The 25196-nt window shown below is 29.1% G+C and overlaps 2 protein-coding genes across 2 annotated transcripts; one reads left to right on the top strand and one right to left on the bottom strand.

The window, feature by feature from the left end:
• Positions 1 to 16399: 16399 nt before the first annotated feature.
• On the bottom strand, positions 16400 to 17966 carry LOC120137651 (homeobox-leucine zipper protein ATHB-6-like). The gene is made up of 3 exons (XM_039153350.1): positions 17534 to 17966; positions 17051 to 17436; positions 16400 to 16961 (listed from the first exon to the last, which is right to left on the bottom strand). The coding sequence occupies exons 1-3, from the start codon at positions 17592 to 17594 to the stop codon at positions 16593 to 16595; spliced, it is 816 nt and encodes a 271-aa protein (XP_039009281.1). The 5' UTR covers positions 17595 to 17966; the 3' UTR covers positions 16400 to 16592.
• A 3316-nt stretch (positions 17967 to 21282) lies between these two features.
• On the top strand, positions 21283 to 21897 carry LOC120137801 (F-box/kelch-repeat protein At3g23880-like). The gene has a single exon (XM_039153461.1). It carries the CDS (start codon positions 21283 to 21285, stop codon positions 21895 to 21897), a length of 615 nt encoding a protein of 204 aa, XP_039009392.1.
• Positions 21898 to 25196: the final 3299 nt, after the last annotated feature.

The raw sequence follows: 25196 nt of genomic DNA, 5'->3' as shown, positions 1-25196 counted from the left end.
TTAGGGTGAAGACAATGTAGTTTCTGTACAAAGACTTTCAACTATTTGATAATGAATGTTCATACCCCTACATACACAATGCTCAAACTCGGAACATCAATAATAACAACAATCCCTTAATCACTAAGTTCACTTTGTTCATGCTGAATTTTGAGTTTTAAATACCTAATAAGTCTTTATATTTTTCTTAAATAGTCTAATATTTAGGCCCCTATCAATATTTAATACTGACCCTGTCCCTGTGTATGCGTTGTTAATAACTAAGAAACATTCTAAACAATTATTACCTTATAATCACATGAAATTATTAAAAAATTAAAATAAAATAATTTCTTATTTTTCCATTTTCGTGCATATATGAGGATTGACTTTGCCTCATTATTGTTTAATAGATATCCATTATCTATTACACATTACATTAGTTTATTTTCATGCGTTTAAATTACGCTTATTATATATTTAGAGTGTGAATTTGTTTAATATTTAAATTTAAATTTAATATATATTAATAATGTTTTAAAAAATCAAAACGAGTAAATTCGTTGAAATGTCAAAACATGTCGCCAATAATGCTATGGACCACCGTTTTAAATATAATACCAGTAATAGACATAATATTTTTTTTTATTAAGCTAATGTTTATAAAGTAATTTTTTTTAAATACCCTCAGTCATATGATAACGAATATTTAATTATCTTACTATAATTATTAGTGCTCGAATTCTTAACTTTTAAGAATAATAACGATTTTTTAACTAGTAAAAGAAATTGGTACGTCATAAACATAATATTTGAATATAATTTAATATGCGGCAGTTATTTATAAACGCAGTCAATTGAAAAACAGAACACCATGGATAAATTACACATTTAGTATTTAAATTATCAATTTTGATATATATAAGTACTTAAACTTTTAAGTTTTTCAAAATCATACCTAATGTTTAGTTTTTATCTCATTTTAATACATTGCCATTAAAAACTTAACACGTTTAGTACCTAAACAATCAGTTTTTATTTAAAAAAAAATCAACACGTAACATTAAATTTTGAACGGTGATACTAAAATAAAACAAAAACTAAACTTTAGGTATAATTTTTAAAAAATTGAAAGTTTAAGTACTAAAATGGATCAAAATTAATAATTTAGATACTTAATGTGTAATTTACCATAAAAAATAATTTAAAATGTGGAAAAGATATTATATTTGAAAATATTTCATTGTATAATGTATCCTCTGAGATTTAATAAACTCTTTTGTCAATAAAAAATAATTCCGGGCAGAAATACATAATTAAAAAAAGAGAAAATCGCCTCAGTGACCAAAAATACCTTATAATATACGATTTTAACCAATTTTTTTGGATTTGGCAAAATTTTCCAAAATGACCAACAAAATCGCAATCGCGTTGCGATAGTCTACAGTGTCGTTGCGATAGTCTACAGTGTCGTTGCGATTTTCCATTTCGCGTTGCGATAGTAAATTAAAAAAAAAAGATTTTGTTTCTTAAGAATTTTCTCTAAAAAGATAATATCCGCGCGGACGTGTCGAAGACACGTATTACCATTACCATTACCACGACCACGACCACGACCATTACCACGACCACGACCACGACCATTACCATTACCACGACCACGACCACGACCCGAGACGAGACGACGGCGGCGGCGGCGCGCGAGAGTCCCCCTTGTTCTCTTTCACTCAACAAGGAAATGGGAAATCCAAGCCTTAAATACACTTCCCAATAGTGTTTCCAATACTATGTGGGATTGAGCATTACTCAACACTTCAAAGAAAATATAGTAATTTTTGTAGCATGTTTCCTACTTAATCCATATCTAAAAATATTAAAATATTTTATCATATTAAAACTATATGTATAAGTTTGAATTGAAATGTAGATATCTACAACTCTTTTAATTCTCTTGATAAAATGATAAAATGTTTTAGATATGTGGATTAAGTGGGAAACATGTTACAAAAATTGCTATATTTTCTTTGAAGTGTTGAGTAATGCTCAATCCCACATAGTATTGGAAACACTATATGGAAGTGTATTTAAGGCTTGGATTTCCCATTTCCTTGTTGAGTGAAAGAGAACAAGGGGGACTCTCGCGCGCCGCTGCCGCCGCCGTCTCATCTCGGGTCGTGGTTGTGGTTGTGGTCGTACACGAATGTCGGCCACACGAATGCAGTAATACTTTTGAATTTCCCCCTTACACGATGAATGCATTGAATAATTTTTATAATTAAAAAGAATAATGATTGCTTTGTGAACAAAATCGGAATTAGAATGTTACAAGCAGTGCTTTTTGTGTCTTGTACTTGGGCTCGGTATCAGCTTTGTCTGGTTGGCCCAAGCTTCATTTCTTCTGCTACCCAAACAAACCAACCTAATACAACTCCCGAAAATAGATAATTGAGATTGACTCCTTGTTTTTTTAGTGAATATCTTTTTATTTTCTACTGTTAATTTCAACCAAATATATACACTCATCCAACGGTCCTAAATCTGTATAAAACTATGAGAATTTTACATTGTATAACAAGATCCAATCCTTATAGAGGCAATATCATTTTACATAATGTAAAATAATTTTATTTTTATATAGATTTAAGACCGTTGGATGAGTAAAAATAGGTGGTTGAGATTAAAAGTAGGAAATGTAAAGATATTTACTGTGAAAAAAATAAGGAATCAATCTCAACCATCTATTTTCACTCATCCATCAGTTTTCAATCTGTGTAAAACTAAAGAGATTTATATTGTGTAAGTGGATTCTAACCCATATATATATTTTTATATATATGGGTCAAGATCCGTTTATACTGTGTAAAATTAATTAATTTTACACTAACTTATAACCATTACATTTAAATAAATAAATTTATAACTCATAAATGAATATCTTTTAACTCATAGTAAAACAAATATCTCTTTTTACCATAATCCTAAATACTAAACTCTAAACTTCAACTTTTAAACACTAAATCTTGAACTTTAACTCTAAAAAAATATTATTTCTATTGTGAGTTGACAAAATATTTATTTATGGGTTATTAATTTTATTAAATCTAAGCCATTTATTTATTTAAATATAATGGCTATAAATTGGTGTGAAACTTAATGGTTTTGCATAGTGCAAGTACATACATACCCGTTTTTGAGATTTAAGTGGCCTGGGGCTAATATAAAAATTAAGCCTCCAATAATAAGTATCGAAAAAATCAAATTGTAAGAGCAAGAAAAATAAATAAATTTGTTTGTAAATTATTTTTTTTATTACTTTTAATAAACTATCGAATAAATACATAGTTGTGTCAAATATTTTTGAGGCCCTGAGTGGCACTAAAATATAGACCCTTATAAAACGAAAGTATATTCTAATACCTTGAATAATTAATTTAATATTACATTAATAAATCGTGTAAAAATGATTAAATTAGGGGCTTAAACTATAAAAGTAAAAAAGTATGATTGAAAAAATTAGGGACCTCAATTATTAAGGTAAAAAGTGAGATTAAAAAAATCAGTGGCCTAAATTATATAAGTAAAAAATGGGATTGAAAAAATTATGAGCCTCAACTATAAAAGTAAAAAATGAGATTAAAAAAATCACGAGCTCAATTATAAATGTACAAAGTGGGATTGAAAAACATAGGATCATCAATTATAAATATAAAAAATAAGATTGAAAAGAAAATAATTGTTCAACTAAAATTTGATTTTCATATAACACAATTATTATAATATTTTAAATTGTTAAAATTTGCAATTTCATAATATTTATATATATATTGTCATAAACAATTTAAAGTATTTTTAAGTGTAATCCCAAGTGTTTTTGAGTTAATTCGCTTTTTATAAACATTATCTTTAAAGCTCAAAACACTTATTTTTTTCCAAATCAACAGCCAGTCTCGAGACCATACATTCAGTCTCGATACCAAAATGCCAGAATGCTTTTTGGTCTCGATACCAAGGCCCCAGTCTCGAGACCGAAGGATGGGTATCGATACTGATTCAAGCAGTATCGATACTGAAGGGTTAACGACTACAAATTTGACCATTGGAAGGCTCGGTCTCAATACCAAATGTGCAGGTGAGCATTAAATGCCAAAAATTAATGAATCCAACTGCTCCGTTCAATCCCCAACGACTCCAAACGGCTAGATTGATGTTATAAGACATAAAAGGGACCAAGATTCAAATGGAGAACAACAAGTAAGTCAATTGCAAGATCATTTCAACATCAAAAGAGTTATTAGTAATAAATTGTCAAATTCTTCGTAAATACAAGTGTGTTTCTTGTTTATTATTGCTCAAGTGTAATTTGGGTGTATGCTTAATTAGTTGCAAACTCATATGCCTTTGAGAGATTTTCTTTTGTTTACTAAGTTTTTCATTTCTCTTTGGGACAGTGTGTAAGAAAGGTTTTGGGGTATAAACCTTGTATATATTTGGAATGCTACACCTTATCCTTAAAGGTTTGCAAATATAGTGGAATTGATAAATCCTTAGTGTGGATAGATAAGGTGATGGATGTGGATTTGGTTTATAAATCGAATCACTCTAAATCATTGTGCAAATTTTTATATTTCAATTGCTTCCACCAAAATTTAAAAGGTCAATTCACCCACTTCTTAACATTTTTCGGTTGTTCATTAGAGCTAACAATTGGTATCATAGTGTGTCATAATAGAAGGTTTAACAACCTTGTGAAGATCCTATAAGAGCTCTATCAACCTATACAATCAACCGATAAAGATGGATTCAACTTCCGGCTCCTACAATGTTGAAGACTCTCAATCCATTACAATACCATCATACTTCAATAGTGTAAATTATTCATATTGGAAGAATAGGATGATGTTGTTCGTTCAAGCTATTGATTACTCATTTTGGGATGTCATCATTGATGGTTCACCTACTCCTCCAAGAAAAAAGTTGGAATGGATCACCGAAGATAGGAAGCTAGCTCAACTCAATGCCAAAGCCATACATATTCTCTTTGGTGTACGTGGCCCCGATAAGTATAGTAGAGTGTTCTCATGCTCCAATGCTAAAGAAACTTGGGGCAAGCTTAAAGTCACTCATGAAGGAATGATTCAAGTCAAGAAGTCTAAGATTGTCATTCTCACTCTCAATTATGAAAATTTCAAAATGAAGGATGATGAAGCCATCAAAACCATGTCGGATCATTTTACCACCATTATCAATGACTTGAAGAACTTTGGGAAGGTTTATCCCAATGAAGAAGTAGTGAGAAAGGTTCTTGCCTCATTGCCGATATCTTGGGAAAGCAAAGCTACTGCCATCGAAGAAGCTAAGAATTTAGAATCAGACACCCTATATGAGCTTATTGGATCATTGCTTACTCATGAAATAAAGCTTCAAAGAAAAAAAGAAGAAGAGGGAAAGAATGAAACGAAGAAAAAGGATGTTGGCATTGCTCTCAAGTCCACCAATGAAAAAAAAAGAGGATTCAAGTGAAGAGGTAGATGAAGAGATTGCTAAATTCTTCAAAAGATTCATGGCATCCAAACAAAAAGAGAAAAAACATGAATCGAATAAGGAGAAGGATCCTATTATATGCTACCATTGCCAAAAATTGGGACACTTCAAGTATGATTGTCCTCACTTAAAGAGAGGGCCATGGGCAAGTGCCCTTCTTCCTCATGAACAAATACAGGCATGAGTAGATACCAACCCTTTATATATGAATGTGTGACTGGTTAATTCTGATTAGTTAGCGCAAAGCTCTGGATAATCGGGAGAACAAACAAATAAAATTTTACACAATTCGTAATTTTATAAACTCGACTAAAAAATTGAATAAAGTATATCAGCTATGCATGACATATGTATACATTATATGATTATAAAAATTCGTTTAAATTAGAATCAATTAACTAATTAAAGCATAAGATATAGCACATTAACTCAATTAACTAAATTTTTTTTATTTGATTCGACTCGACAAAACAACAGTTGTGATACGTGAAAGCAAGAGTGAATGAAATCCTTTTTGGTTCGTGTGTGATGTACCAGAATGTATTTCGAATGATGTAATCTTTATGCCATTGGCATATAAATGGAGCTTTTTTTAATAAAAAAAAAAGAGTGAATGAAATCCAAGGCCACATCATCGTAAATCATAAATAGGGTAGCGGGTGAGTCCAATCACCAAATCCATTCAATCCGAGCTGTGGCATTTGTTTGCCCCCCACCCGCTGTGCTTTAATGCTCCGTGTGCTCATTGGCGGATCAGCTTCTTCCTTTTTCAACTTAAATGCACGCCATCTGTTTGCGAAAACGAAAACTCCATATATTTCATTTTTAGTCCACTATTCAAAATTGGTATCACATTATAATTCTCTAATAATATGTTTGATAGATTGTAATTGGTTTTTTAGAAAATAATTTCGTAAAATAAATTATTTAAAGGTTATTTTATGAAAAATGAATTATATTTCTTGAAAAATATTTTCAAAAATTATTTTACGTTGTTTTGATGATATTGCGTAAACAATTTTCACTTATTATTTGATACACTATAATTAATTTTATAGAAAATGATTTACATAAAATTAATAAAGTTTGGTTCGGTTAATATTTAAAAAAAATCGATTTGATTAACGATTAAATAAAAAATAATTCAATTAATTTGGTTGGTAATTCAATTCGATAAGTGATCTAATTAATTGTTTGAACACCCTTAATTTTTGTTATTAGTATTTTATTAATATAACATTATATATTATTATATTTACTACATATTAATAATATTAAAAATATAATTATTAAAATTAATTATAATAATATTAAATATGTTTATAATTAATATTTTATTAAAATGATATAAAATATGAAAGTAATATTAAATAAATAAAATAATATCTTTTTAGTTATTATACTCTGAAGTGAAAAGTCATGAAAATATTTTACGGAAAATCAGATAGTAAAACATTTTACAAAAAATACAAAAGAATTAGAAAAATGAATTACATTATAAAAATTAATTACGACTATCAAACTGGAAAATATTTTTCTTAAAACCAGTTACAACTATCAAACGCCAAAAAATCTCTTTCAAAAAATGTTTTCCAGCTATCAAACGAAAATGAGAAAAACATTTTCCATCTATCAAACACATCCTAAGCATACATTTAAAAAAATTAGCACAACAAGAGCTTCCATTCCATTACCAGTACAAAAAAAGAAGATAAAAATACAAAATCATGATTAAAGTTTAGTATTTTGGACAAATCGAATCAACTTCGGCGAGATTAAACTTACGGAGTCGTAGTTCGATCATATCAAGTATTTTCATTTTTCTCGAAACGACAATTCTATCTCTTTACAAATATAATTATTCGAGGTAATCACATCTTAATTAAATAAGAATAAATATATTATATCATATGTATTATAAAATCAATGGCTAAAAATAAATAAAACACAAATATAAACAATCATTAGTACAATTCACCCTAAAATATTTGACGAACGAGAAAGCAAAAGATAATATGGAAATTAGCTTGCTGGCTGGCTTATGGGTCGGCTGAAGCCGAATAGGCCAAAGCCCCATAAAAGGTCAGGTAAATATCAACTTTGATCAGACAATTTTACACACAAAAAATTACATGCGAGTTCGTATTTTTTTTTTATAAATACTTCTACAAGGATTAAGCTTTTTTAGATTTTTTTTTTGTTCTTTAGGTTCGGATTAAAAGGTTATCATTTACCTTCATATAAAAATAAATTAGCCGACTCTTATTTTCATATATAATGGGATAAGGGGAGGTAGGCTAGTAGACTGCCCCCAACACCAGGTTGAGAGCAGTTTCCGTGGAATACCTCCAAATTATAAAATGTCCTCCGTGGAACTCGATCCCACAACCCCAAGGTTAAGAACCTTGTACTCTACCAACTGAGCTGGACAATCATTTCATTTACCTTTATATAGCATTTAAAAATAAATAACTAATTTAACAATGTTCCCAAAATAAATAAAAAATCTCTAAAAATATTTTTCAGTGAAATATATATTGAAGTAATTAATTTATCATCACACTAAAATTAATCTTAAGAAAATATAAAATTAAAATGTGAACACTTATAGTACTACTATATTTTAGGCACAAAAATCATAGAGATTTGTGCGAGAAAGAGAGAGAAAATAAAACAGTGCGTGTAATTTACTGTATGGATCTTAAAAGTAGATCCTAATTGGACTATTTGATTCAGGTTTTGTAATTTGCGGTTTGATTTGATTCGGTTTGAAAAATAAATATGCAATTTAATTTGAATTCGGGTTTTTCATATAGAAATAATTTAAATTGAGTTAAAAAATAAAAGATAAAAAATATGTAGAACACGTTGATTTTGAATTTATTGAAAGATAAATTTAAATAAATAAAATATTAAATCTAATAACATTTTTAATAAATATAAATTCATAAATTTTCACTCGATTTAAGATATAAATTTGCTTTTTAGATGTTCAAATTGAAAAATATTGAACAATTAAAAACAAACAAATTGAATTGAACCGAATCAAATCGAAAATCGTGATTTTTATGCCATTAGGTTTTAGTTCCATTTTTAGAAGCCCAAAAAGTATAATTCAATTCATATTTTAGTGAAAATTCAAATCGAACCGAACTTAATACACCCCTACTTAAAAGCTAATTGTCCCCACCTTTCTTGCAGCTTTTACAAACAAATGCACATCTCCAACAAACCAAAAAAATGTTTATAAATTTTGTAGAATTTAATAAAAATATTTAAAATAACAAATAGGGGATAGAATATGTCTTCCTACTGTATGATTCATCAAATATTTATCACTGTTTCAAAATATATTGTAATTATTCAAATATGCCGTATTTGTGTAATTACAAACACTCTCATTAAAATCTAATAATCAGTTAAATTTTCAAATACATAAACCAATAATTTTATAGTCAAAGATATTAATTTACACTTCATTTCATGAATAATTCAAAAACGTGCTTAATTTAAGATATGATTCAGCAAGCAATGATGGGCATGAGTTGATCGACCGACATTCTAGAAGTGGTTCACATGGTTGGTTTAGGGCAGCATCGAGTTGGCATATAAGGATGTTATCCAAAACAAGAAATGGTAATTAATTGCATGGATCGATGGGATCTTTTTTATAAGAGAAACAGCTGATGCTTTGTAATATGTTGGACATACCAAACATAACAACCGGCACAAAAGCCAACTTAATTCCAGTTGGACCTTACTAAACTATTACATGTACATACAACACACTTGTACCATCTTGTTCTTAATCATCCTAGTTTGTTCCTAAAATAAACACAAACCAATTTCAATTGTTCTGTGCATAAATATACAAGCTTTGAGACAAAATAATTTAATTGAGTTTTCTGTGCTCTAATGAGTTTAAATACAATTCACGCTAAATTAAAATTCTCAATAAAAACATCAAACAAGCGATATCGGCAGTAAATGAATTGTCGTTGTTCCTTGAGGTCATGTATTCGAGTACCATGAATGTCATGAGTGTAAACATTCAATGACAAATGATTGAGAGTTATCATTGAATAGATATTACTTTATACTTATCCCAGACTAATAAAAAAAGAAAAACACATATAATTTATGCATTGTTTGAGAGAAAAATAAGGTACCTAAACTATATTTTTTTATCCGTTTTAATACCTAAACTTTTAATTTTTTAAAACTTAACATTAAGTTTTTAACGGGTACTAAAATAAAATAAAACTAAATTTTATGTATGATTTTAAAAAAAATTAAAAATTTAATTACTAAAATAGATCAAAACTAATAGTTTAAATACTAAACTCTTATTTAATCAATATAAAATAATTTTTTTTTTATTGTTTTGTGGGGTGGGGCGGAGGTCAAGTGAGCGTCGTTGTCATGAGTAATTTGTCTTAAACGGCGACGTCTCATTCAACTTTCCGAATCTATCAACCACTTGATGTCACTATCAATGGTTGTATGTTCTTCCACGCCACTCGCCCCTCAAAATTGACCCTCCATTTTTTAATTATTTTTTTATTTTCTATTTGCAAAAGAAAAGTTAAATATAACATTATACTAATTAAATTTTTATTTGATACGATCATAATCATAATGTAAACAAGTACATTTTCAGGAACTTTTTTCCCTCCCAAAAATCTGTTAATTAAACAAGTTTAATGATGTTTAACAATTTATAAATTAATAATGAAATTAAAATATTTCTAATATACAAATTAGGCACTGCTTATCGGCAAAATTTTCGAGATAATGTTCTGAAAGAAATTAATTCACGAGCTAATGCACTCCCAAGATTAATTGCTCAAATAAGGTGAAATCCACAGTGTTGGCCGTAGGTCACCATGCACTCCGGGCGACCTACCCTTGCTCAAACAGAGAGAATGAACGTGTTGCATGGTACATGCACGTCCCAACACATAGGTCGCCATGCCCTCCGGAGTCGCCATGCCCTCCGGGCGACCTACCCTCGCTCGGCTTCCCTCGGATTCCCTCGCATAGCTCGCTCGGTTGCCCTCGGATGCCCTCGCATAGCCCGTTCGGATGGCCTTGGTCGGATGGCCTCAGATGCCCAGCGTGTTGGGACGTGCATGACACATGCAATCTCTTGTAGCTCGCCGGGAAGACATTGCGACCTAGTAAGTCGCCCGGAAGGCATGGCGACCTACGACCAACACTGTGGATTTCACCTTATTTGAGCAATTAATATTGGGAGTGCTTTATCTCGTGAATTAATTTTTTCCAGAACATTATCTCGAAAATTTTGCCCTGCTTATCTAGGTATTTGGACTCGTACGTATGTTACGTATTTTAGAGTGGTAAAGACGACAAGTTTGGTCTATTTAAAATATAAGATAAATTACGTATTTAATTACTCATATTTACATATTTTTATTTTGATCATCTAATTGGTTTTTTTTAAATCATACTTAAAGTTAAATTTTGATCTTCCACTGTTAAAAAAATTAACGGTGATATTGACGTGTCATCATAAATTAATATCATATCATCATTGAAAATAAAAAAAATAATCACAACAATAATTTTGTTTATTTTTTAATAAAGGTTGACTAGAAAAAAATAAAATAAAACTTTAAGTATGACATTTTGAAAACTAATTGAGTGACTACATATCTAATTTACCCTAAAATATATGAAGATGGCGATTAGAAAAATACATATATAAAAGGTTACTAAAATGGTGAAGCTACGAGCTCTATCTCTAGGCCGTATCTTGGGAAGATATATCCATTCTATTTTCTTAATACACAATTAAACCCAATATCATTATTAAACGTTTAATTTAATTTATTTTCATTACTAAAAAAATAAAGGTAAAATGGCAAAAAAAAATGGCATTTATTTGTATCAACAGAGTGGAGCATACCACCCCATGTGTTAGCATACCACCCCCGACTAATACTTAATATGGTAGGGTGATGTACTAGATATTTTAAATAAAGATTAAAAGTTTAAATTCTGAAATAATGAATAAAATATTTTGAACTGCAAGAATCACTTTAATAATAAATATTTCAAATATATAATTAAATTAATCAATAATTGAACAGAGAATGAAAAACAAAGCCTTGCCAATTAAGAAAGATAAAGCAAAATGGAGTCGATAGGAATTCAAGAAATCAGAAATAAACTAACCCAACGTGAAACACTTGGATTAGGGAAAGAGCCAGCAGAAGATTCCACATTTCCAGTTTTTTAATAATCAAATTACTTTTTAAAAAGTTACTTTCTTTTGTCTCGTTTGTTTTTTCCCTGTGAAACCGTCACGAATAAAAAGAGTCTTTATTACGTGTATACATAGCTTTTCTTAATTATTTATAAAAGTAGCTATTTTAAAAAATTATTTATCAAAATAATATCTTTTAGAAAGACACTGATGACTGGATGTACCTTTTCATACGTGGCACCCAAACTCCAAAAAGGTGTGACTGTGTGGACATGTTTTTACTTACGTGGCATAATTACAGAAAGGCATGCTCATGAAAACTCGACTTTCATGCATTTTAAATAGCCAACGTCGGGGTTGTCAAAGACCAAAAATGAAGAAAATTAAAGTAGTGAGAAAAATTAGAAAATAATTAAACGAATTTTATCTTAAAAATGAGCATGTGCGATACGTTTGTATCGTTTCTATGACATGTATTCACACGAACAAGAGTCTGAGCGAGTGACAATATTTGAATATTTAAGAAAATTTATAAATCATATCAACGTTTTTTTTCTTTAAAAGATAGATATAATATTTTATGTTAAAATATAAAATAAAAAAAATGAAATTATAAAATTTATCTTAGCCTAATCCAACCGTCCGTTTTATAATTTAAAAACCAATAAAATATTGTAAAGTCAATTATATTTAAATTTAAAAATTGATTAAACACATTATTCCAATTTTCCTAATGTCTTCCAGCTTTTTAAGTTGATTGTGACCGTTGATGAAAAAGACTCGCTTTTGATGCAAACATCTGGGACCCACGTCACATGCCCCTTCTCTGGTAATATCTGCTTAAAAAGAGCCCATCAAACGAAAATGGGACCCATTTTCCAAAATAAAACATAAATTGGAAATAAAATTGTAGAGCACTTGGACTAAAAGGGGACCATAAACGTTTTTGGATTTTTTTCGAACACTTATTTACAAATTTGCACTGTAATTAAATTTATTATTTTATTATTTAAATATTTTATTCATATTAATACTTAAACTATCATTTTATCATTTTTTTTATTAAAAAATTAAATATATTTATAAAATAATAATACAAACTAATAACAATGAGTATTTACATCATAATTATGTCATGAATAAAATCGTTTTTTATGTTTATATTTTCATTAGTTGTGATAATGATTGTCGGTAGAATTTTTATAATTTTTTTGTTTTAGTTAAATTATATCATTAATCATAAAATTATATTCATTTTTTACTATAATTCTTAATTTTTTTGTAGTAAAATTATAATAAATATTTTTTAAATTTTGATCACATTAAAATATTAGCAGTGTTGTTAATGTTATTTTTTCGATTTCTTACATTATTTTCTCTCTCTATACTCCTTATTCTTTTATTTATTTTTCAATATCGCATTTTTTCTTTGTTTATTTTTTATTCTCAATATCTTAGTCTCTATGACATATTTTTGTTCGTTTGACTTTTTTTTTATTTAATTTTTTCATTGTTGGATTTGATGTTGTCTCAAATAATCAAGTTAACACTTTGATATTTCATACTTTGATCCCTTTGATTGAATCTGAATACACTATTTATATTCGAATATAGTTTTTTCACGATACTCAATTCGAACCCTTTAATAGTTTGATTTTTTATTGTGGTTCATCTACCGATATAGTCATATATATGTTCAATAGTTTTATTTTCTATTGTGGTTTATTTACCGATATAGTCATATATGTTTTTATATATCTTTCGTTCTAATTTCTAAATGTGTTTTTAACATTTTCTTTACGTGATACTTAGATAACCTTAAGGATGCGTTTGATTCACGAAATGTAAGATTACCAGTTGAAATAAAAGATTATCAGGGAATAAGATTACTGAGAATGTTGTATTTTGTGTTTGGTTGGTTTAGCAAAAATGTAAGATTCCCGTGTTTGGTTAAAAAAATAAAATATTATTATAATGTATATTTGACCAAATTGTCCTTATTATATATTTGTTTTTTTAACAAGTTGGAAAATATTTATATATTTTCTTTAAAAAAATTAAATTCATAAAATTTATATAATTTTTTTACAAAATTAAAAATATAAAAAGGTTTAATGAAAGAGTAAAATTTTATTTTAACCCCTGAACTTCATATAAAATTTTAATTATAGATTTTTTTTGTAAATCTAAAATAGTTTAAGGATAAATTTGTAATTTAACATTCATAGAATTTTTATTACTCAATAACAGAAGAATAATATTTTTGAAAAAAAATTATTGGGCATTTTAGTATAAAAAGTCAGTAATCCAACAATATCTAAGAAAATGAGAGTAATGACATTCTCAATAATATATCCTAAAAAATCTACTATTTATAATAAAATATTACCAGTAATAAAATTCTCAACTAATCAAATGGGAGAATATAAATTCTATTTCTATGAAAATCTCATATTTTCCGAACCAAACATACTCGAGTTAAGAAAAAACGTGAGGGAAACAAAAAGATAGAAGATGAAAGTAGAAGGCACGAACACAAAAGACACTAATTGACCCTCATACACTGCCTTTCTTTTTACTTACGGGTCCTTTCTTTTCCCAAATACAACAGAAAAATAGTACACCCAAAAGCAAACAAATTTAGAGAAATATCCAAAAATTTAAAAGATAGTTTGCTTTTGATGAAATATGATCAAATGGAACCTGTTTGCTGTTGTTTATTAAATTTTGGGTTGATTAAATAATTCTTTAATAATAAAAGGTTATATTTTTATTTAAATAACACAGATAAATGGAATATAAGTTGTGAAGAGTTAGAATAAGTCAGTAAATGAATTAAATGTTTAGCGAACCGTTTATGAATCGTGCGGTAAGAAGTTCGTTTATTTATTAAATGAACGAACATGAACAAGATTTTACGTTTGTTTAATTAAATAAACGAACACGAACAAATCACAAGTTGAATGTGTTACGAAGATTATTGAAGTTGTTTAGATTTTAAGAAGATTGTTTTGTTGAACAAATTATAAGACTTTATTATGTTCATATAGCTTATTTATGATTTATGTATGTTTTTGTCGTATTTGAACAAATTAACTCTAAAATTACAGGTTATATTAATGAATTTTAAGTTATTATTGTTGTTTACTTTTTTTATATTTATTTGTTGTGTTCGAATAAGTTTGTTTTTTGTGTTTTTGTTGTTCGTTTATCATGCAAATAAACGAACATGAACAAACTATATTCCTTAATGAATGAAGATGAACAAAAAAAAAATTTATTTATTAATGTTCGTGTTCAGTTTATTTGCTCGTTTAGAGTCCCACTTTAGGGTGCAGCTACCGATCCAATCATGCGGCGTTTTTTTTTACTGTTTTTAGGGTACCCTTTAATCATCTTCTTTTTCTTTTGATTGTTTAAAGTTCGAATGGCTTCCACCATGGACATGGTTACGGGTAGGCTGTAAAACTAAATTTGAATACTAATAAATTTTATTATTGAAATTTCAATAATAATATATTTTTAGGGCACCCTCACGATATCTTTGATTATGCTTCTTACACTATTAGGGTTTCCTTGGTCCTTGTGGGTTGTCTCCACTATCAAGATTAGAATAAAGGATTTTTATAAATTTATATTAAAAATTTGGAAAATATAAATTTATAAATGTTCAGGGTATAAAAAATTATTATTAAAATATATTAATATAAATATGAAAATTATATAAAAAAATTTAAATTTATTTATCTATGACAGGATATTTGACAATTAATATATGAGAAGATATTGCGTCTTAGCCATTACGTAAAAAATATTCTTAATATTTGTTTAAATAATAGTTTTATCCTATGTTATTTTTATGAAATATTTCAGCTTATAATATTTTATTTTAAGGTAAAAAAATACTAATATTTACCTGAATAATCACTTTAGTATTTATTATTTTCTTTTGACGCATGATTTATTTTAAGAAAAAAAAAACAGAATGAAAATTAAAATAACTATTTAGTCAAACCTAATTATTTGGGATAAATTTGTGTTCAGTACATAAACTATTAGTTTCGATTTGTTTTAGTACTTAAACTTTTAATTTTTTTAAAACCATACATAAAAGTTTAGTTTTTATTTTATTTTAGTAATCCGTTGTTAAAAATTTTAATTTTTGTTTTATTTTAGTACTCATTCAAAATTTAACAATAAATTCTGAAAAAATGAAAGTTTAAGTATTAAAATTGATAATTTAAGTATTAAACGCGTTAAACTTTTAATAATAGGGTATGAAAATAAAATAAAATAAAAATTAAACATTAAATATGATTTTTTTAAAAATATTATATACTAACACGTACCAAAACTGATAATTTAAATATTAAATACTTAATTTACCCTATTATTTTTTAGACAACTTTCTCCTATGCCCTTGGGCTTGTTTTATTTTCACCTTTACAGATGTAGTCCTCAAGTTTATGAATTTTGCTATTTGCAACAGATTCTTTTGGCAATGCAACGAAACCAGAAAAATAAACCATGAAAAATGATGATTTTTACTTTTATTTTTTTCTGCCTTTTCACCTTAGAAGGAAGAAAATTTACTTTCCCCCAAAATGGGTTCTGAGGGATTTTACCATTTACAACGGAACTCAGTAAAAATAAAATAAAAAAGAGCTTCCATTACGATCTAATCATTCACCCACACGCCCGCCCACTGCATTCGCCACCGCAGTGGCTGCTACTCGACACATTGGCTGACAACTTCCGCCTCCGCCACGTCATCCTTGTTCCTTTTCAGACAAAATTATCGGTCTTATTGCATTTCGTTACAGAAGATCCTATGTCTTCTGATTCAGATCCACCATTGAAGACTCGAAGCTTGCTCGTCTGCAAAAAAATTGCAAACTTCGTCCGCAGTACTACTGATGAAATCATGCTCTTCCATCTTCACATAAGTTGTTTTAAACAACTGGAAGCAGCTGCTCATGGACGACGGCGATGAACATGCCACCACGTTGCTCGGGTTGCCGCCGCCGCCGTTATTCTCGTCATTCAAGATAGCACTCGAATCACTATCTGACGACCCGTCTTTCAAGTCGGGGAAAACGGTGTCGCCACCATCAACTGATCCACTTAGGCAGTTCAATTCCGCCGGTTCCGATGAAGTATCCAAAGGTGAAACCGGCGGCGGCTCATTAAGCTTTGCCTTCAGCTCATTAATCTGCACCATTTTCAGACATTTAAATAAACTCAAAGATTTCCAAGCTTTACCATGATGAATGAATTCGATCTTTATTGTCAAATAATTACCTGTTTGAGAAGAGCTTCATTTTCATGGCAGAGGGTATTGTAATTGAGCTTAAGAGATTCATAACTGGTTTTGAGAACACCGTAATCTATATCCAATTGCTTGGTTTTCCACCTGGCACGACGGTTCTGGAACCAGACAGCAACTTGTCGCGGTTGCAAGCCGAGTTCTTGGGCGAGTTTCGTTTTCCTGTGGGGTTCGAGCTTGTTTTCCACTTCGAAATTCTTCTCCAATGCCTTCACTTGATCTACACTTAATCGTCTCTTCTTCCCGCCAGCGCCGCCATGGCCGACGACCGTTAATTCTTCGTAACAACCTTCTTCGTCTAATCCATCTAACATCGACTGAAACTCCCGACTGTAAACATTGCTTCTGGGACTATGTTCATCTGTACCAAAATCAAAACATAATCAACGATTAAGACACCGATGAACATCAAAGACTGTTACTGTTTTGTAATCAAACTTGGGTTTTCTTTATTAGACCTGAATTTGGGCAGATCGACATTAAAGCACCCAAAGAATCGGAGCTTCGGGATCTCTTCATGGTTGATGATGTAATGAACAATTTCTTCAAGTTATCTTTAAAAATTGTCAATGGAAATTGTTGTTAAATAGATTCAACTTAGAACGAAACCCAAACAAGAACCAAATTGTACAAAGTTGTAACATTTTTACAACTAAAGAACAATAACCACTGTCCTGTCTTAACTTCTCCATTTTTGTTCTTCGTTACACAGTCCCATCAAACAACATAACAAGAATAACAAAGAGACCAACAGAACTAGAGAAAGGATGAATTTCCTTTCCTTTTTCTTTTACATTATAATCATATTAGAGTAGTCTAAAAGACATTAATCATCTAAAAAAGAAAATTATGGAAAAAAGGAAGCTTTTTTTTTTTCAGGTGAAAGGGAGAGGCAGAGAGGTGAAAGAGAAGAAATAAAGGCAAGTGAACGAGACCAGTTTCCCATATGTTTAAATAAAAGGGAAGATGGGTCATATCTGGGTTAGAATTTGACTAGGGTTAGCTGCAATTAGCATGCAAATGCAAATGAACCCAAAATTCATTCCAAATGCGATTTTTAGTTTACCCTATCGAATTTTAATCTAAGAATTAATATCTGAAAATATATATTTAGATGTACATTTTAAATGTTTTTTAAATTTATTTATATATTTAATAAATTTTAAAAATATATTGAGTGAATCCAATGTTAAAAAGGATATTATTTTAGATTCAAATAATTATGTCTACAAAATTAAGGTGTAGAAATTGTTAAAAACTAAAATAATTCTGAAAAGACATTACTTTATAATATCTTTAGACTAATAAAAAATAATGTTTAGTTTTATGTTAAGCATTAAAATTACTAAGTCAATTTTATTAATTATTTTTAAATTTATTTTATTTAAATTTCTTTTGAAAAATAACTATACCAAATTAAATGTAAACCAAACCTATTTCTTTAACAAACGAAAGTAACTTAAACTGTTACACATAAGGAGTCGGCCTTATCAGCTAAAGTATACGAAACCATAAAGTCCAATACATCAAACATCACAACGTAGTCATTTTCACAAATATAACTAAAGAATTTAACTTTTAGTTTGATCTAAAACCTTTTTTAAAAAGTTATTTCAGTATATAATTTTTTTTTATGATTATGATTTTTACTTTTTCATTTTTTTAATTGAGTTGAGCCAATTAGAGATAAATTAATGTATTTTTTAAATTAATTTAATTATTTTTATTTTTATATAAAAACATTAAAAATATAAAATAAAAATATACTAATCATTAACAACTATAATTAAAATTTTAAAAATATAAAATTATAAGCACAAAATCATTCGAAATCTATCAATTTTTTCATCTGATTCAGTTTAATAAAACTTAAAAGTCTTGAGGGTAAAAAAGGATAAAAAGAAAATTACAGAATAATAAAAAATTATAAATAATGTCATATAGCTTGTATAAGTAAATTTTAATTAATAAAAAAGAGTAATTTTATTGAAATGTTTTATTATTAAATAATAATTTCATATGAATCATGCCGGCTCGCGCGGTTATGCTATTGCTTGGCTTATAACGCGGCTTGGCTCCTTTTTTATGGCCTAGGAAATTTTATTAGTCGTGACCGGCACGATTAATCGGCAATCGCTTCTTCTCACATTCTTTTATAAAGATTTAAAGATCCAAAGACATTTTGGTTAAACTTAAAATAATAATAATAATAATAATAACTCTTAAATTTTAATTTTTTAAAATAAATTTATCAGATTAAACCAATTAATGAAAAAATAACAATTTCATTTCAACGGTACATGCTCCCTTTTGAGTTTTTCAATTTTTTTGCAATTTTTTTTCGCTTCATATTCATATTTTTCACAAATGTCACATTTTTTATTTCATTGTTAAAAAATTCGAACTTTTTAATTTTTTTTAAATATTTTTGATCAAATTATTTATTTATCCTTGTTTATATTATTAATTCTTGTATATTTTAAAAGATAATGTCCAAACGAATCCCACCACCATAGAAAACGTTGCTTCAAAAGAAGTGGGACTCACGTCTTTTATGACACAACACGTGTGAGTTAGATTTCGTAAAGTTATTTTACACATTTATACGGGAAATTATTAGATAAATCTAGCCACGTCACTTATGATCTTAACGGGATGGACATGGGTAGGTCAGGTCGGATTTTTGATCATCCTATTTGACCTGATAAAGTTAACTCGAATCCGATTATTTGAATTAATTTATCCGACTCAATACTAGATATTAATCCGAACATGATAATTAAATTTGATTCGATATCCGACCCGTACTTGAGCCGAACCATACCAGTACCCCACCCAGGAGGATATTTGGCTAAATCCCATGTAGGAGTATATTTTCCCTCCGGCAGGATGACATTTGGGTCTTAGGATTTTCCATCGACTGACTTTTCACGCATTATCGACGAGTAGATTTCCAAATCCGATTTAGATTTTAAAATTTGAGTTTTGCGATTTTGGAGTTAATGATTTGGATATTAAGATTTAGAGATTACGAGAGAGAGAGGAAGATGAAAGGGCTGGACAAAGCTGGAATCTATATACCAAAGATGTCCGAATTTCCTGTTAAATCCTTGGCACGTTTTAGGTGCGTTTGTAAAGTTTGGTTTTCCCACTTTTTATTACCAAACATCATTACAACCACCTTAATTTCCTCCTCAAACGTAATCATGGTGACACCCATAATGACATCTATTATTTCTCTCAGCTTTCGATTGAGAAAGGCCAAAATTTTTCGGTAAACCACAACATTCACTTACCCTTTTTCGAGAATTCTTTGTATGCTCCTCAACTTTATGGTCCTTGTAATGGATTATTGTGTTTACATGATGATGATGATATGGATGTCCTTTGGAACCTATCAACCTGAGATTTTAAAACCGTTCCTCAATCCTCGGTCCAACGCCCACTTAATCTGGACTGCAGTTGTTTTGATCGTTGATTTGGTTTTGGGTACGACTCCCAAACTGATGACTACAAAATTGTAACTTGTTGCTAATCATGTTTTAGATAATGAATATGAATCAAAGACGCAAGTTGAGTTATATTCACTTAAAAGCAATTCATGGATGGAAATTGTACTTCCTTACGAGGGTCCTTATGGCGGTGATGTGTTTTGTACACACATAAATGGGTTTTCTAATTGGCAGGCACTAGGGGATTTTGGTGAGCTTGTTCTTGCATTTGATATGGTTGATGAAACGTTTTCAATTTTACCTATGCCTGAACCTACCATTGGAAACTTTTGGACTTAATGGATTGCTTGGTGCTATTGTTTATCCAAGTAACTGAGAAATCTTTTGATTTATGGGTTATGGATGGATGCTGGAATAAACATAATTAACAACAAATCTTACAACTTTATATTCTTCAGTTTGAGGACCGTACCTAAAATCAAAGCAAAAGTCAAAACCAGTGTAATCCATATTAGGAGGACGTTGGATTGAGGACTGAGAAAGGGTTTTGAACGTTTTTAATAGTTTACTAACCCTAAATTGATGATTACAATAGGATAGCTCACGGGCTTAAAGTTGCCAAAGGTTCTGCTTAAGAACATAGCTCCAGTTCTTTTAATCTTTCGCACCTTTATCAATTTCTTATTTGTCTACCCCTAATTAAAATCTAAAGCAAGATAAAAGGGCTGAGAAAAACTGGAACCTACGTACCAGAGATGTTGGCGTTGGAGAACCTCTCCAAACTTCCTGTTAAATCCTTGACACGTTTCAGGTTAGTTTGTAAGGCTTGGTCTTCATCTTTTCATACCCCACTTTTCATTACAAAACATCATCAGAACAGCCTTAATCTCCTCCTCAAACGTAGTAATGGTAATGCCCGTGATGATATCTTTTATATCTCTCAGTTTTCGACTGAGAAATATAAAAACTTTTCGGTAAACCACAACATTCACGTGCCCATTTTCGATGATTATTGTTTGTATGTTCCTGAAGTTTATGGTCCTTGTAATAAATTGTTGTGTGTAAGTGAAAAATGCTCTTTGGAACCCATCTACCTCAGAGTTCAAAACCCTTCCTCAGTCCAACGCCCTCCTAATCTGGATTACACTGGTTTTAACTTTTGCTTTATTTTTGGGTACGATCCTCCAACTGAAGACTACAAAGTTGTAAGATTCGTTGCTTATTATGTTTTAGATGATGAATATGAATCGAAGAAGCAAGTTGAGTTATATTCGCTTAAAAACGATTCATGGAAGGAAATTATAGTTCCTGGCGAGGGTCCTCGTGGCGGTACTATGTTTAATGCATGCCTAAATGGGTTTTGTTATTGACATGCAACAAGGTATTCCGAAGAGCTTGTTATTGCATCTGATATGGTTAATGAAAAGTTTTCAAATTTAATTATGCCTGAAATTGGTGTCTTTAATCCAATACCATTTGGAAGTTTTGGGCTTCAATGGATTGCTTGGTGCTATTGTTTACCCAAGTAAAAGAATTGAGAAATCGTTTGATTTATGGGTTATGTATGAATGTTGGAATAAACAATCCAGTATTGAATTTGTTCCTAGAGTTGAGAGGCCTTTAGGGTTTTGAAAAGATGGTGAATTGTTTCTTAGGACCTTGGATCATGAACAAGTGTTGTTTGACCCCTCCACACGAGAGCTTAAAAAAATGGATATCCACGCTTATGAAAGAACAATACAAATTATTACTTATGTTGAGAGCTTGTTTCCATTCAATGGAAGATCAGCGTATGAGGAACGTATAATACATGCCCATTAAATTCATATTGAAGACGATGGATCACACGAGAGCTTAAAAATTTGGATATCCATGCAGTGCTTATGAAAGAACAATACAAATTATTACTTATGTTGAGAGCTTGTTTCAATTCAATGGAAGATCAGAGTACGAGGAACGTATAATACGTGTCCATCAAATTCATATTGAAGACGATGGATATGAGTTGATGGAATTTTCTATTTTGTTTGTTTTAGTGCTTTTGCGAAATTCATGCCTATAGAATCGCCTATTGATTTACTCTAATTTGCAGGTGCCAGACATGGAATGGTTTGCATACTTATATTGTGCTTTAGAAAACTCTGCATCTCCAATAATTGAATGTAATTTGAAGTTAAATATAAGGCTATTAGTATTGTTGTTGTTATGATCATGTCTTATAATCTGTAAAGCAATTGTTATAAACCCTACTGTTAAGGATTACAACACATGTTTGCGGCGATTGTTGTGGCTGACAACTAAACTTTTTTGACAGAAAATGAGATACTGACCATTATTTAAATTTTGAACATGAAAAAAACTATCACCAATTTAACTCATATATAACTAGTTGATCTAGTACGATGAGACACTAGATTCTTTAAGCAATGTCAGGGGTTCAAACCCTGATATTTACGAATGGAACAAATTGAGTTGGGAGGATCGTCCTCACTTCTATAGTATCCGATATGGATTAGTTGACAATAGATTTAATAACAGCGATTAATACAAATTTTTTTTTTAAGATCATATCATTTTAAGTGCAATATTTAATTATTTTTTTGAAAATTGAAGATAATCATGTAAATTATTTTTTGAATTTAATTATAAAAGGTTAAAATTTAAAAATCTAATTAAAAAATAAAATAAACTTTTGAATTAATGACTCGATAATCAGCGAGTAAGGTAAAATGTTTTTGACCTCTAGCTGAGCTCACTTACACTACTAATTTTAAAAAGTAACAAAAAAAATTCTACAACTAAAACTTGAGTAGTGTTAATTAATTAATTGATGCTTATTTAAAATATCAATTTTAATTTACGATAGATATTAATTTTGATTTGGTATAATTTCCCTTTTAATTTTTAGTCTACATAGATGGATATAAAAAACTATTGATTGATGATATTTAAATTATTATAGAAAAATTATATTTAATGCACTAATTCATAGTGCCCTCCGACGCGGTGGAACTCCAGCAAAAACACTTTTCTCGACCCATATATTACGGGTTTAATGGGAGGGAATTAGTTAAGAAGTGGCAAAGAAAATCCACGAGATCACTAAGTAGGCATTAGCTTCAAAATGGACCAAACCAAATTTCAAAGAAACCAACAGGGATTACCAACAGAATTATCCCTAGGTGCAAGGTGCATGTATGAGCCTATCGTATGCGAGCCACATATTTTGTGCTAAAAAATAAAAATCAAGTATAATATATATCTATACACATTACTCATTGATTCACTCCTAAAGTTAACATTTTAAAATTATATAATTTTATTTAAATATATATATATATATATATATATATTAATTTAGTTAGCCTTTATACCAATTGTTTCATGATTTGTTTTTAAAGTTGATAAAGAATGGGTATATTAATAAAAATTAGATGAAAATATTAATTGTGTAAATAATTTTATTAATATTATAAGTCTAACTATAAAATTTCATTATATTATAAAATAATTATAAATATGATTATATATTATTTATATAATTATATTTTTATATCTTAATTATATTTTTTATTCTATTTATTTATAATATTATATGTTATTTTTAGTTTGTAAGAATAAAATAATAAAAAAGAGTAAGAGACAGGCGGCAAAAATTTATCTTTAGTGTGTGTTATAAAACTATTATGAAAAAAGGAAAAAAAGGGCGGTTATGACAAAAGAATAGAATTTTGTCTTTATTATATATTAATATGTTTAATTAAAAATATTAATATCTTATTATTATTATTATGGAACATAAATAGGACCGATAGATTTTTCGGACATGGTCCTCAAATTGAATTAAGACCATCTCATATCTTATTGATAGAGGGATTGGCTTCTCGTATTACAAATAAATTTTCAATAATTGTACTCTTTTTATTATGTCTCTCGAATATTTTAGAGTTGGGATTGCTTGTAATAGAGATAGAACAAGAAGAGTATAATTATTGAAAATTCATTTATGCTATGAGAAATCAATCCCTTCAGACCTCATCAATAAAATACGAGATTATCCTAATTCAATTCGAGAACTTTCTTATCCCATTGATCTTGTTTGTGTTCCCTAATAAAATATTCTTACATAATAATGATTTTCATAAATAAATTACCACATTTCCATTACATTTTGATTGTCTAATTTTAATCTAAACTCATAATGATAATTACCAAGATTTGTCTTAATTTCAAGTATTCAATATTTCGACTAAATAAAAATGAAGATACTCGATTATGAAAACCCCTATATAAAAGGTGTCATTCCCTTTGATGGATACACTAATTGAAAGTAAGGATAGTCTAATTGTTATAAAAACGTTTTCTAAACTTTCTTTTTTGGTACAATGTTGATTTATGGTTTCATTTGAAGAAATCCAGTGGAATTTTACAAGCTTAGCTTGCAGTAGTCGAATAGTTATTGTAATTCTAAAAATGAGATTTATCTAAATCCTCTCCCACAACCATATGATAATATTTTTATGATTCACGGAGTATGGTCACAGGACGTCAATGATCAACCAATTGATCCGCACAGTCTATTTACTCAGTGTACCAATCAAAACCTCTTTCTAGTTTAATTGAAAAATGGGGTTTGTCTAAATCCTCTCCCGCAATCATATGATAATAT

Source organism: Hibiscus syriacus, unplaced genomic scaffold, assembly GCF_006381635.1.
Source record: "Hibiscus syriacus cultivar Baekdansim isolate YM2019G1 unplaced genomic scaffold, ASM638163v2 tig00110676_pilon, whole genome shotgun sequence".
Classification (NCBI taxonomy): Eukaryota; Viridiplantae; Streptophyta; class Magnoliopsida; order Malvales; family Malvaceae; genus Hibiscus; species Hibiscus syriacus.
Note: the sequence above shows the minus strand (reverse complement) of the source record. Positions and strands in the feature narration are given on the sequence as shown.

Bases quoted from the DNA above. Each gene is read 5' to 3' on its own strand.
- LOC120137651 (XM_039153350.1), bottom strand. From the start codon at position 17,594: ATGAAGAGATCCCGAAGCTCCGATTCTTTGGGTGCTTTAATGTCGATC. The intron at 17,437-17,533 runs GTCTAATAAAGA...ATTTTGGTACAG, and splicing joins GTCGATCTGCCCAAATTCAG to ATGAACATAGTCCCAGAAGC. The intron at 16,962-17,050 runs GTAATTATTTGA...AAAATGGTGCAG, and splicing joins ATGAAGCTCTTCTCAAACAG to ATTAATGAGCTGAAGGCAAA.
- LOC120137801 (XM_039153461.1), top strand. From the start codon at position 21,283: ATGTTGGCGTTGGAGAACCTCTCCAAACTTCCTGTTAAATCCTTGACA.